The sequence below is a fragment of the Fulvia fulva genome, chromosome 1, assembly GCF_020509005.1.
Source record: "Fulvia fulva chromosome 1, complete sequence".
Classification (NCBI taxonomy): domain Eukaryota; kingdom Fungi; phylum Ascomycota; class Dothideomycetes; order Mycosphaerellales; family Mycosphaerellaceae; genus Fulvia; species Fulvia fulva.
The window spans coordinates 9,276,361-9,289,072 of NC_063012.1; the positions used below are offsets into that span (position 1 = coordinate 9,276,361).

General features: G+C 53.1%; 6 protein-coding genes across 6 annotated transcripts; 2 read left to right on the forward strand and 4 right to left on the reverse strand.

The window, feature by feature from the left end:
* Window positions 1-936: 936 nt before the first annotated feature.
* On the forward strand, window positions 937-2,109 carry CLAFUR5_01853 (Alanine--glyoxylate aminotransferase 1; the record flags this gene model as incomplete). The annotated part of the gene is made up of 1 exon (XM_047901001.1): window positions 937-2,109. The coding sequence occupies one exon, from the start codon at window positions 937-939 to the stop codon at window positions 2,107-2,109; it is 1,173 nt and encodes a 390-aa protein (XP_047755365.1).
* Window positions 2,110-2,164: 55 nt separating this feature from the next.
* CLAFUR5_01854 (uncharacterized protein) lies at window positions 2,165-2,839 on the reverse strand (the record flags this gene model as incomplete). The annotated part of the gene is made up of 1 exon (XM_047901002.1): window positions 2,165-2,839. The coding sequence occupies one exon, from the start codon at window positions 2,837-2,839 to the stop codon at window positions 2,165-2,167; it is 675 nt and encodes a 224-aa protein (XP_047755362.1).
* A 2,253-nt stretch (window positions 2,840-5,092) lies between these two features.
* CLAFUR5_01855 (uncharacterized protein) lies at window positions 5,093-5,452 on the reverse strand (the record flags this gene model as incomplete). Its single annotated transcript, XM_047901003.1, has 1 exon — window positions 5,093-5,452. The coding sequence occupies one exon, from the start codon at window positions 5,450-5,452 to the stop codon at window positions 5,093-5,095; it is 360 nt and encodes a 119-aa protein (XP_047755363.1).
* A 901-nt stretch (window positions 5,453-6,353) lies between these two features.
* CLAFUR5_01856 (Cross-pathway control protein A) lies at window positions 6,354-7,118 on the reverse strand (the record flags this gene model as incomplete). Its single annotated transcript, XM_047901004.1, has 2 exons — window positions 6,354-7,051; window positions 7,106-7,118. 2 exons carry the CDS (start codon window positions 7,116-7,118, stop codon window positions 6,354-6,356), a joined length of 711 nt encoding a protein of 236 aa, XP_047755497.1.
* Window positions 7,119-8,412: 1,294 nt separating this feature from the next.
* CLAFUR5_01857 (putative prefoldin subunit 5) lies at window positions 8,413-9,007 on the forward strand (the record flags this gene model as incomplete). The annotated part of the gene is made up of 3 exons (XM_047901005.1): window positions 8,413-8,440; window positions 8,505-8,669; window positions 8,721-9,007. 3 exons carry the CDS (start codon window positions 8,413-8,415, stop codon window positions 9,005-9,007), a joined length of 480 nt encoding a protein of 159 aa, XP_047755498.1.
* A 1,008-nt stretch (window positions 9,008-10,015) lies between these two features.
* Window positions 10,016-12,658, reverse strand: CLAFUR5_01858 (Ribosome biogenesis protein NOC1; the record flags this gene model as incomplete). Its single annotated transcript, XM_047901006.1, has 1 exon — window positions 10,016-12,658. The coding sequence occupies one exon, from the start codon at window positions 12,656-12,658 to the stop codon at window positions 10,016-10,018; it is 2,643 nt and encodes an 880-aa protein (XP_047755166.1).
* Window positions 12,659-12,712: the final 54 nt, after the last annotated feature.

Genomic DNA, 12,712 nt, shown 5'->3' on the forward strand with positions numbered 1-12,712 from the left:
AAGACGACATCGTTACCTACCTACGATAAGGGGACATTATATTATCTTATATAAGCTTCGGGACGAAGCTAGGCTAGAAGGGAGATAGTATTACGGTTCGGATAGAGCTACGACGATATATACGGCTATTAGCCTACAGGATTACGTACGCTATATAAGATCACTCGCTTACTAGTAACTTAGTAATTCGAGATCACTCGCTTACTAGTGACTTAGTGATTTGAGATACTAAGGAACGAATCTCCTTTATATTTAGGAACGCTAAGAATCCCTTATAGCTTCGGGGCGTTTAACTTACTGTTTAATATTACTATTTAGAATATACTATAACCTAACCTCTACCTTACTACTACTTAGTCTTTATAAGACAAGATAGCTACTACTTTATTACTTTCCCTTACCTTCTATTAGCTACGAGATAAACCCCGATTAAGCTTAGTCTTCTAATCTTATAATATTATTAGGTTATACTAAACCTAACAAGCGCTATAGGAAAAAAATGTACTATTAGCGGTTATAAACCTCTTAAGGTAAGCGTAGCGGAGTAGAGCTCTCTACTAACCCTTCTAGACTAAAAAGTAGCGTACGATCTACGCTACCGCTACCCGACGTATAGTCCTTATTATACGACGACATAGGCGTTAGCCACGAGTATATGTTTGCGAGTTCGCTAATAGGCACAGTGCGGTAGGTCACGTGACCCTAAAACTTGAAAGTTGACCAATCAGAGCGGGCGCCAAGGCTAGTTGAGGGCTGGTATAGAGCTTCACTCCCTCGCTGACGCCTCACCTACGTACTCGCAAGCTCGTACTCCGATGTGGCTAGCGCTCGGTCGCTACGCTTAAATAGAGACCCAGTCGATGTCATAGAGTTTGGCGCATACATGCATATGCTTTTGCGCTGCCTATACGAAGGCAATGCAAAGTGACAGTCAAGATGTCGATGGAGCCTAAACACCTCACCTTACTCACGCCTGGTCCAATCGAAGTCGACGATGATGTCTTACTTGCAATGCAGCATGGCGCCGAAAGCCATACAGGCCCTGACTTTGGCACTGTCTTTGGCGAGACCTTGCGCATGTTGCGGCAAATGCTGCAGACTCGTGACCCTGCCAGCCAGCCATTCATAATGAGCGGCTCTGGATCGCTGGGCTTCGATCAAGTCGCTGCCAACATACTGGAGCCCGGGGACGCCGCTCTCGTGCTAAACGTGGGATATTGGGGCGACGCTTTCATCGAATGCATGCAGGCATATGGCATCGTTGCCGATGGAATCAAGGCTCCTCTTGGAGGCCAACCAACGCTTGTGGAGATCGAGTCAGCACTGACGGCGAGGGATTATAAGGCCATTACCATCACCCATACGGACACAGCTACTGGCGTTCTGTCCGATGTCCCTGCGATTGCACGACTGGTCCATAAGGTCTCGTCGGGAACTCTGGTCATCGTTGACGGGGTTTGCAGCATTGGCTGCGAAGAGATCATGTTTGACGACTGGCAGCTGGATATTGTGCTTGGGGCTTCGCAGAAGGCACTGGGAGCACCCGCGGGTCTTTCCATTGTAATGGCTTCTGGCCGAGCTATCGAAGTGTTTCGAGAGCGAAAATCACCGCCGAGTGCGTACTTTTGTTCGTGGAGGAATTGGATTCCGGTGATGCGCAATTATGAGTTGGCGGAGCAGCCGCCACTGTACTTTGCGACACCGCCGTGCCAATTGATTCGTGCTCTACACGTGTCGTTAAGTAAGATACTCCGGCAGCCTTTGCCTGATCGACTTGAACAGCACAAGAAGGTCTCTTGCGTGGTCAAGGAAGCCGTCGCAGAGATGGGGTTGGAGCAGATTGCTACGAGGCAGGAGGACCAAGCGCACAGTATGACCGCTTTCTATCTGCTGTCAGGGCTGAGATCGGAGAACGTCTTGCCATTGCTGGTTGGGAAAGGTGTCATGTTGGCGCGTGGCCCGCAAAGAGAGATCGCCGGACAGTACATACGATTTGCGCACATGGGTGTTTCTGTGACTGATCCAGAACGTAGTGATATTGTGAATGGTATAAAAGCGCTTCGCGAAGTCCTGACAGACATCAGCGATAGCACAAGGAACGGAACGTAGCTGCTTCAACTTTGATTGCGTATACATACCATCGTTGTCACAACAGCCAAGGGGTTTACTGCCCGCGCAGGTCAACTGTGGCCAAATGCTTCCAAGTTCGATTCTCCTTCCATCGCAGCATTGCTCTAACGTTCGCGGTTCCTGGGGTGGCCGATGCTGCTTTGTGTATGGGTCCTTGGAGTCCGTTCTCTGCTTGGAATTCGTAGATAGCCAGATACTCGGTCTGTCCAGCAGGAAGATCCTCTCCATAAGCCCTCAGACGCTTGAATCGTCGAGTGCGAACCCAGCCAGGTATCTTGCCCATCATCACCACATGCTCTGATTCGTACCACTCGTTGAATGATTCATCGTCAGCTTCATCAATTCTTGTAGAAACAGCGAGATGGATGGGCGCCAGGCTAGCACTTTGGCCTGTGGCAGAAACGTTGCGATATATCTTCCTGGCTGGGGAAACTGATGCCTCGAGCACAGATTGTTCCCAAGCTGTTGATGTTCCGCCAAACCGAGACTGGGCTTGCTCGTCAAACTGGGCCAGAAGAGAGATGTCGGGAAGTTGGAAGACGAGGCGTGATAGAGGCGTAAGGTCGTCCTTTGCATCATAGCAAGAGAGTGTGCTTAGATTTGGCAGTGAAAGCTGCAGCAGACCAGCATCTGTAGTGTCCCGCCTCTCGAAGACTGGCAGCTCGCGTGTCGTCTCGATATAGACCTCTTCATACCCAGACTGTGCCATACTGTATGCATATGTTTGGCTCAAGATGTGCCATGGAGCGGTAGGGCTTGTGCATCTTTCAAAGGTCTCCTCATATGACGTAGCGTGCCGTGCACGCTTCCAAGCCGGCCACTGTTTGCTGGTCTACCTCTCTGGCCGCCTACCGTGTTTGCATGCTCTTTTTATTCATCTCGTGCGAGAAGAGTCCTGCTGTTGTGACAGCAAGGCCGGAACGAACTGGAGGCTCGAGCTAGTGTCGTCAGACTGTGTCCGGATGGTCGAGGACGTTGCCGCAGCGTTTATTGTATGGGCGGTATTTCCCGAAGAAGGCGATGGCTCGACAGCGCCAAACTCGATCGTGATATTGTCAAGCGAGTAGTGTACATATGCAAGTGAACAAGGGACGAACAGATTGCAAGAACGGCTTGGCGGGAGTGAATGGCAAGGAACACAGACTAACGTGCTCCCAAAGCTGACCAACGAGAGCAGGGCATATGCGTCTGCGGGTGGATCTCCTTCCTCACTTGAGCGATGAGGTCTTCTCGATAGCACGAAATTTCAAGCCTCAACCCGCCACCTCTGGAAGCTAATGGCCTGGATGCCTCCATGACTTATCGTCCTCACATCGACTGTCAATGACCAGGGAGCTCGTACATGAGAACAAAGTCCTAAGGAGGTGCCCCATAGCCCGCGAAAAATGCTGATACGCCTGTCAAGTCCCCCGACACATCTGAAATCCTCCAATCAGTTCCTGAGCTCGCCGTCTCACGCTGGGATAAGCAGTCCGATGCGACAGGCAGAGTAATGGCTCTACAATGCCGACATGCGTTGAGAAAGTCTTTCGAGTCGTCAGACTGTTGTTTCGACGATGCACTTGTCATAGTGAACGAGCTTCTTCGCCACAGCGAAGCAGTTCCTCAGATATAAGATCCCATGGGCTTGTGTCGGAATCCAGTCCTGATGGAAGACTTTCGGCGAGAACTGATTTGATCACGAAGTAGTGACATTTAATGACCGGGGCGTTAATGGCACTGAAAACACGGCTGTTTAAATCCAGGGAAGGGGGAGCTGTTTGGATCTCATCGGCGACAGGAAAGCCGACACTTTCGACATACTCCTTGTACGCAAGGTGCCAGACTTCGACCCATCGCTGAAGTCGTTGCGAGTGCATCGCCTGGTGATCTGCCTGACGGACTCGCATACTGTGCGACATGCCAGAAATGCTTGAGGGCCGGACCACCTGTCTCGTGTGTCTGCCAAGAGACAACTCGCATTCGTCTCCGCATGTCGATGGTCTCTCCTTGGCTGTCTCGCCACGGGTCCTGCTTAATTTCTGTTGGTCAGAAAGGCCACATCTATGCGCTGAATCCCCGAGCTGTAAGGTGGTCAGTAACGTTGCGAGAGCATCAACGGCATCTATCACCTTGCGTTGCTTCTTGCAAATTGAGCATTGCGCGAAAGAGCCATCCGCCTCGGTCGTTTCTCGAGATGATTTGAATCTGAGCTGCAAAGGCAATGGACAATTGTTTTGATGCGGGTCGTCTTTAGATCGAGGTATGCTCTGGTTGATGACACTGATTTGAGCATGTCGATTTTCAAGCGTTTGATAGAGTCATCTGATCTGCCCTTCTCGCTTTGGTACCTAACAAATAGGTAGTCCTTTATTTTCAGGGCATTCTTTGACTGGATCCGCTTCCGAATGGTAGAATACCGCAGTTGCACGAGCAAGCCCAGCTGAAGAGCCCCGCACGCCATGTTCTACAGTACGCCAACGCCACATGTTTGCCAAGCTCTTCAGCCCCCCCGAACCGTCGCTGAAGGATTCACGGCGAGCTGATCTGATGACCGTCCGGGCACGGTGCAGCAAATGGAAGACGGTCTACTCTTCGATGTGCCGGCCTGCACTCTTCATCGGGCCCCACGCTCTTCATTCACCTTCAAGATTGCAAAGTCGGGAATGAGTCAGCCGATACGACCACAGGCCAGTACAAGGTGAGCTCTGGCGATGGTTAAGAAAAGCCACTCGAGATACATTAGACCAGTGGGTAGTATCTGCCGACAAATGGGCTCTCGATAGCATGAGGCGTCAGAGACACCGAAGAGCAGCTGTATTGGCGCAGGTATTGCACCATCAAGGCTCCAGATCGGACATGAACCACAGCTTTCCACAACGGTCGAAGCCTTTCACTGACCAGTGATTTCGACGACCGGCTGTAACGAATGTGTTGAGCATTGCAGGCTCGACGCACGCTTCTTTCCGTCCACAACGCTGGCCTATAGCACCACGCTCTCCGAGTCCGTACTGCAAAGGTCCACTATCTCAGGCACGCTGGCTCTCCCGGCTGCAGGAACCGTCGCAGTGCGGTAGGATTTGATGCAAGCCTTGGGCTTCAGGCCTTTCGACTGGCGTTCTTGCATCGTTGATTTCGCCTCACGGCGGTGACTTGTGCTAGGTTTCGAGATCCTGTATGGCTGCACTTCTGTCTTCTGTATGCAACCTCTCTGATCCTTGGAGCTGCGGTTTTGCTTGAGTGCATCCCGCAGACCTCGATTTTGAAGAATCGTGGCTCGGCCGTTGTTGATGGTCTCAATTTCTGGTTGAGCTGGTTCATCGTGGTCAGAGCTGGTGATCATGATGAAGTGTCGAGGCTTTGTCACTGGAGTGATGGTAGACACTGAATCCTCAAGTTTCATCGTTCCGCTCGGCTTTGGATCATGGAAGCGACCATTGTCGGCATTGGCGTTCCCACTGACAGTCGTGAGACCGTCCCACCGCCCATCTTCTAAACCGACCTCCGTGAGCGCGTAGTACTCAGCTCACACTTCGTCTAAGCCGGTGTATCCAAGTGATGACAGATATTCGACGGCCTGACCCAATCGTTCATGGCTTGGAGTGGACATGGACGAATCGAAGTCATTCTGCTTTGCCGTAGGTCCGCACAAGGCCGTCTGGATCCTTTGGTATTTCCAGGAGCCCCTGGTATCGTCGAAACGACCTATAGCTATGCGAATTGGACAGTGCTTCATCCTGAATGTTTTTCCGATGGTGGTGTGCGGAACAAAGCCATTGTTGACATCCATGGCAAGGATCGCGCAAGTCCCGTTTGATCTAAATCGCGACCATCGCGCGTGTCACGTGCGAATGAAGGCGTTCGACTTTAATTGTGGGACAATGAGGCGAAGACGCAGAGAGGACGGAAGTATTGGTAAAGACTGAATTCCTTTGTGCCCACATCGACCTCGTCAATACGAGTAGAAGCTAAGCGGGAAGATATCCATCGAGTCCATCAACTGCCGAAGCAGGAGACATCAGAAGGCCGTCAAAGTACGAGCAGAAAGAGATGCGAGCCCCCAGTACTGTCGAGGTGCAAGCCGCAGAAAGAAAAAAACAGGAGTGGCATGCAGAGCCAGTGGCGACATGGCGCCTTTTACACTCCCTTCAAAACCATGAAAGCAGAACTTTTTCTTCCTCCACCAGCGTCATCCCTGACGATGCGCTTCTTCCTCATTTTCATGCGATGCGAAAACAGGGTGCTTACTCGTCGGCAGTGCCGCTGAGCGCCCTGTTCTTCCAGTATTCGACCTGTGCCTGTAGGTCTGCGATCTGTCCCTCGAGGTCGTCACGCTCCTGCACCTTCTTCGCTCGTGACTTGCGGGCCGCAGCGGTGTTGCGAGCTCGCTTGAGGGCAACGGTGTCGCCCTCGTCAACGACAATAGGTGGAAGTGGCTTGTCTCGCTTACGGGCACCAACACCAGCGACCTGTGAGTGCTTCACGATAGAGCTGAAAGGAGTTGGTGATGTTGTAGTAGAGCTGCGCTTGCGTGCATTGCCATCTCCGCCTGGGTGGATAATAATGTGGTTTGAAGTTGTGCGCTCCATCTTTGGTGGCATCGCGACATCATTGTTGTCCTCGGGGAATAGAGAGAACCAGCCGTTGCTGGCTCCCATATCCTCGGTGAAGAGTGGTGAGGTCTGGTAGTCGTCCGGTGTATCAAGCAGAGTGGAGCCGGGAGTAGTAAGATTGGTGAAGGATGTTGACGGTGGTACCGAGTCGTTGTGCAGGTCCTTTGGAGAGATGGTGCCGCCAACGTTGGAGTCGCTGCTGTTGATGGCAGTGAAGCCGTTGTCGCCCATGAGCTCAAAGTCGTAGCTGCCGCTGCTGTAGCCGAAGAGTTCGGCGTCCCCAGCAGCGCTGAGGTCGCCGAACGTGCCATCGTAGGCAACGTTGATCTCTGTAGACATGGTAAGAGATGGATCAGGCGTCAACGATCTTGGTGCTGAATTACCTGCGCCACCCATCGCGAACGATGTTATATCTAGTGTGTCCTGGAACTGCTGAGTAGTCTGGTCGCCCAGGTTGCCGGTCGAGTTTGAGTGAAATAGAGGCACAGGTGGTCGAGTGGGCCGGGTAAGCTGAGTGTCGATTTCCTTTGGTGGAGCTGAGTTGATGTATCCGTTCACGCGGAACGCCGCTGGGGTCGCGGTGTCAAACGAAGGAAGCAGCGTCGAATCGAGCGATGGAGCTCGTCGAGAGGAAGCCGGAGGAGCGTGGGTCGGCGTAGTTGTCGGCTGGAACAAGTCGAAGTCTTGCGTGAACACGGGTTGAGGCGTTTGCCTGGGATGCAGCACTGGTGGAAGCCATGTTTGCTGTTGTGAAGCCGTGGTGGACGGCGGGTGGGTTTTCACAGGGCGATTGTCGAGAAGACGGGGCGCGTTGTTGTGAAGGTCCGAAGACGCTTCGAAAGTGGAGAGAAAGTTGTTGATGGGTTGGTTAGTTATGGTGACGGGCGGGAGGCTCAAGCGGAGGCAGCCATGTTCGTGACTGTCTGCTTGGTGATGTTGTGTGTGTGCGCGCGCGCGCGTGTGTGTGTGTGTGTGTGTGTGTGTGTGTGTGTGTGTGTGTGTGTGTGTGTTGGTATGTGGTGTGATGAGGGAAGGAAAGAGAAAACAAGCGGGGAATCAAATCAATATCACTTGTTCGTGCGGAAGCCGCGGCTAGCGTCCGAGCGCAGCTCTGAGTCACCTCGACCTGCAGGCTGCAGCTACGGGTCGCCTGCACTGAAGTCTAACTCCGGCGCCGTCGATGTGCTTGGATATTATCATCAACAATACAACACCATATCCGAAGCGCCCAGTAACGACACGCCTGCATCTCATTGTCATGAGCTTCCCGCGTGCAAATTGGCGTAGTCGCCGGCGATTCAGTCCTTTCACTTGGCGTCACGTGCGATCCGATTGGGCTAGTCTCGCAAGGCATACCGATGTAGGATGTACAACTCGAGACACCGTCTGCACAGCCCGCATAGAAAAGACCTCACCGCAGGCTGTACTCGTGTTGGCCGCCCACAACTTGCCCGGCCGCCCTCTGTGCCCTGGACTCTGTACTCTGTAGGGCGGATGGACGTCTTCACCGGATCCCTTCACAAGCCAATGGCATCGAGTCTGTCTGACAAGGCAGCGACGTCGTGTCCGGCGTGAAAGACCCCACCACGTGCCCACTCACATTCGCGCGGATCGACACGTGCAACACGTTTTCATCTCCACATCGGATAGTTCTCCCGCTAGCTCGGCTCTTGTCGAGAACACATCAACCATGGCTGCAGGCGGGCAAGGTCAGCGGAGTGAGTACTGCACCATAATACCGACGTACCATCTTCGTCTCATCCATACTAACTGCGCATGAAGTTGACCTAGCGAGTCTACCGCCCCAACAACTCTCGCAAGTGAAGAAGCAGCTCGACGATGAAGTCCAACACCTGACCACTTCCTACCAAAACCTGCGAACAGCGCAACAGAAGTTCCGCGACTGTGTGGTCAGCATCAAGAATGGCGTGGCAAACAGCGTGAAAGGTAAAATTTGCAGCAGCCTAAGGAACATCTCATCCCTAACCGTAACCCCAGAGAAACCGTTGCTGGTCCCTCTAACTTCATCCCTCTACGTACCTGGGACACTCGCCGACGAGAAGAATGTACTAGTCGATGTGGGAACGGGCTTCTATGTCGAGAAGACGACAGGCGACGCCGAACGATTCTACAATGGGAAGATTGAGGAGCTGGGCAAGAACATCAAGGATTTGGAGAATATTGTGAACAGCAAGGCGAATAACCTGCGGTTGGTGGAAGAGGCGCTGAGGCAGAAAATGATTCAGCAGCAGCAGTCTGGCCAGGCGAGCGCGGGAGCAGCATAAGTCTGGGAGGGAAATACATGTCGTCGTCTCGAGACGAGAGACAGTCAAGAAGGATCTGCATTGTGGTGAGCTGAGAAAATGCACGCCAGAGGAAGCACAGCGCTCGCCCTTTGTGAGGAGGAGACGACATTTCGAGGGTCCACGAGGGGGAAATCGCCGGAACGGACATTCCACGCGGCGACTTTCGTTTCTCACAACAAGAACGGACGACCTTATGTCACCAAACGCAACAGTGCTGTGAGAAGCATGGCATTTCCCACATGGGCGTGCCTCGCTGCTACTGCTACTGGTAGCCATATCTGTACCGCCACGTCTGCGCCAGCATCGTTGCCTGTGGCATCCGAACATCACAAAAAGACCATCGCGATAAAATTGAAACCTTACTCCAGCTCTCCATGTCAAATCTCATCATCGTCAACGACAAGCCGCGCCCACACCCCAAACTCAACCTCCTCGGAGATCAGTCCCCAACCTTTCAGCTCAACTCCTTTCTGCTAACATTCCCATTCGTGTCAATTTACTCTCAGAAACCCTCCTGCCAACGGAGCCGCGCTCGTCTTGGATGGATCCTTAGCGACCTGGGATTGCGTGCTGTTGGCTGGCGGCTGGATTTGCTCCGTCAGAGGAAGGAATCTTTGCTGAGTGCTGTTCTCCGTTGAGGCGGTTGTGGTGTTGGAGGCGGAAGAAGACGGCGTGAGGGCTGTGCTCGGATTAGTGGCCATCTTGTGAGACGTGGTATTGTTGTTGACCGAGTTCGTGTTGAAGAGGGAGTTGTATTTTTCCCTTGTGGTGTTGGTAGGTAGTCGATGGTCGCGATTCTCGTGTAATCTGGAGAGTGAAGTATTTATGTTATACCAACACATGCTTGCTAGAGATGACGGTGAATATCTTGACGCGCGCAGTGGGTTCACTACACAGGAGTATCGATGGTAGTTGCCATATATATTCGCTGCTTATACTCGATTGATGCAGTCAGCGACCTCGAGTCTATACATGATTCTCGACTCTCTACACATCGTCCGGATCGTCCTGTATCAGCTTCGCATAGTCATCAGCAGAAGCAAACGTCGGCAACGACTTGAGCTTCTTCTTCTCTTGCCGCTTCTTCTTGTTGCGCGCAGTCTTGTCCTCCTCCTCCTCCTCCTCTTCCTCCTCATCTGATGCTTCACCACCGAACGGCACATCGTCTTCATCACCCAACATTGCATCGTCATCGCTTTCCAGTTCTGGCAAATCGTCCATGTCACCTTCATCATCTTCAAAGCCATCGAGCTTGGCGAATGCATCGGCATCACCTTCATCGTCGCCACCTCCGAGGTCCAGGCCGGCTTCAGACTCGTCGTCAGATTGATCATACGCGCTGTCGAGATCGTCCATGCTGATGTCATCGTCCTCATCCAGTCCTTCCACTTCTGGTCGAGATGCAGCGATAGCTTGCCAGATCTCTTCCTCCCCTTCGTCTTCACTGTCTTCGTCATCGCCTCGTGCTTTCTTCTCTTTCTTGGCAGACTTCCTCTTCTTGGCGTTACCGGCCGCGTTGAAGTAGCTGTGGAAGAACACCTCATCCGCCGCCACATCCTCGACCTTCTTCGCCCAGAATTTCTCCGTGTTGACGGGTGTATTCCCGACGCCGCTTCCACCCGATCTGACGAGCAGATCGGCCGAACTGCTGCCGGCAAGTGGCTGCATGATTGAGCTACCATGTACTTTCGCCTGTTTTGTGCTTGGGTTGCGATAAACGAAGCGGTCCAGAAAGTGCATGAGCGTGTGCTGAGTTGGATCAGGCTTTGGCGGCATCTCTTTCGTGCCACACACGGCCTCTGCAAACAGCGCGACAGAGGGATGGAAATGGTTCAGGAGCGGAAGAATGTCCCACAGACATGTCCTCTCCGCTTTGGCGTGCTCAGGATCTCGCTTTCGTGGGTCATATATCACCTTGGGCGCCGATGCTGCGGCTCCATCCACTGGCACGCCGCCATCTTCTGGCACATCGACAAAGTGTTCCTCTCCGTCCTCATCATTGACCTCGGCTTCTGTCAGCATGCTGTGTATGCTTGGGAAAGTGGTGCTAAGTTCGCTGACTAGGAACAGTACACCGCAAGCAAAAGGCGGCTCATGCATGGTGATGACCTGCAACATCCTCTTCACGAAAGCGTGTACACGCTTAGCGTTCAAGTCCACCTTCAAGCTCTTGTAAAGTAGGTTCAAGTACATGACCTGCTTACTTGAACCGAATAGTCGCGAGTCCAGTAACGACTCGTACAGCGTGCGGTAGAATCGCTCGGCGCCCAAGTGCTTGCGTGAGGAGATTTGCTGTAGCAGCATCAAGGCTTGAATGCTGGTGTTGAAGTTGGCGGAATGTGCCACACGGAATATGGTATTCAGCTGCTGTTCGAAGGTTGGATCGCTCGTGTCGGCGTAAGGAAAAGCTCGATTCACACCGGCCAAGACCTGCGAGATCATCTTGTCGTGTAGCTGCACGGCCGCCTCTTCAGTCCGCTCCTGCGCCTTCTGCTTCTTCGCTGCCATCTTACCTGCTTTGCCACCACCACCTTGCACTTTGCCGTTCGATTTCAGCGGTGCACTGTTGACGCCCGTTGCCGGGGCATTGGTCTTCTCGACAGGTTTTAGCAGCTGGACAAAGAGGCTAAAGTAAATCTCAAGCAGCCTGTTGGCAAGTTCCTGGTCTTTCTGGCCAATGATTGTTTGGTTGAGAGTGATGATGGCGTAGTACTTGGCGTGATCGCTCTGGCCCGGCCGGAACAGACAGTCGGCCTCGATGCTGTTGGTGACGATGGTTTTCAGCGCAGGATGGGATGTCTCAAGCTGCAGCAGCAGATGCGAGGCCCGCGATGCAATCTTCCTTTCTGTATCTCCGAGCTTGTTCACCAACAGTCGCAGCAGGTTCTCCTCCTGCTCCGGCTTCTCCTTCAACAGCTCCCACACGAAGGTGATGGCCTGTCTTCGCGAATACTCAATCTCATCGTTGCACCACGTCTCGAGGATCTGCAACAGCTCGAAGATTTTCCTCTTCAACCAGTCCTCGAATGCCCAGAAGATCAGATGAGCCTTCTGCACACGGCTCGGCAGCGCTTCGCGCACCGTCCAACGCGCGCTCTTTCCCTGCAATGCACCCAGCAGTGCGGGCTGTTTCCCAAAAGCACGCAACTTGCGATTCGAAGGCAGCACATCGCCCTGGCCCAACATGTCCTTCAGCGCTGCCACCGCCTGGAGCGCCTGATTCCTGCTCTTCTTCTTCGCCAAGCCCAGTAGACTGTCGAGTGCCTTCATAGTATGCAGCGGCGATTCTTGCACCCGCAGCGTGAGCGCCGAGATCCTGTCCTCCAATGTACCCGATTCCATGATTGTCGACAGAAATTTGGCTGAAGCGGATCCGCTGAGGTGTGCGCCATTGTAGACTTTGTTCTCCGCCTCCAGCAATGTCGTCGCGTATTCGTGCAGCTCGTCGATTGTCCGTTGCGGGGGCAGACTCGTCACATCTTGCGTGTCGAGGGCAGGCAGTTCGGCGGCGTGCCAGTCGGATCGTGCTGGCAGCGTGAGAGATGCCCTGTCCTCCTGGCGGCCATAGTCCGGCTTGAACTTCCTCTGCGGGCGACTGTCCCTGTCAAACGACTTTCGTTCCGCATTCATCTTGGCGCGGCGACTGTGTTAGTGCAAGGACAGCATCGAGACGCCGTAGAAAAA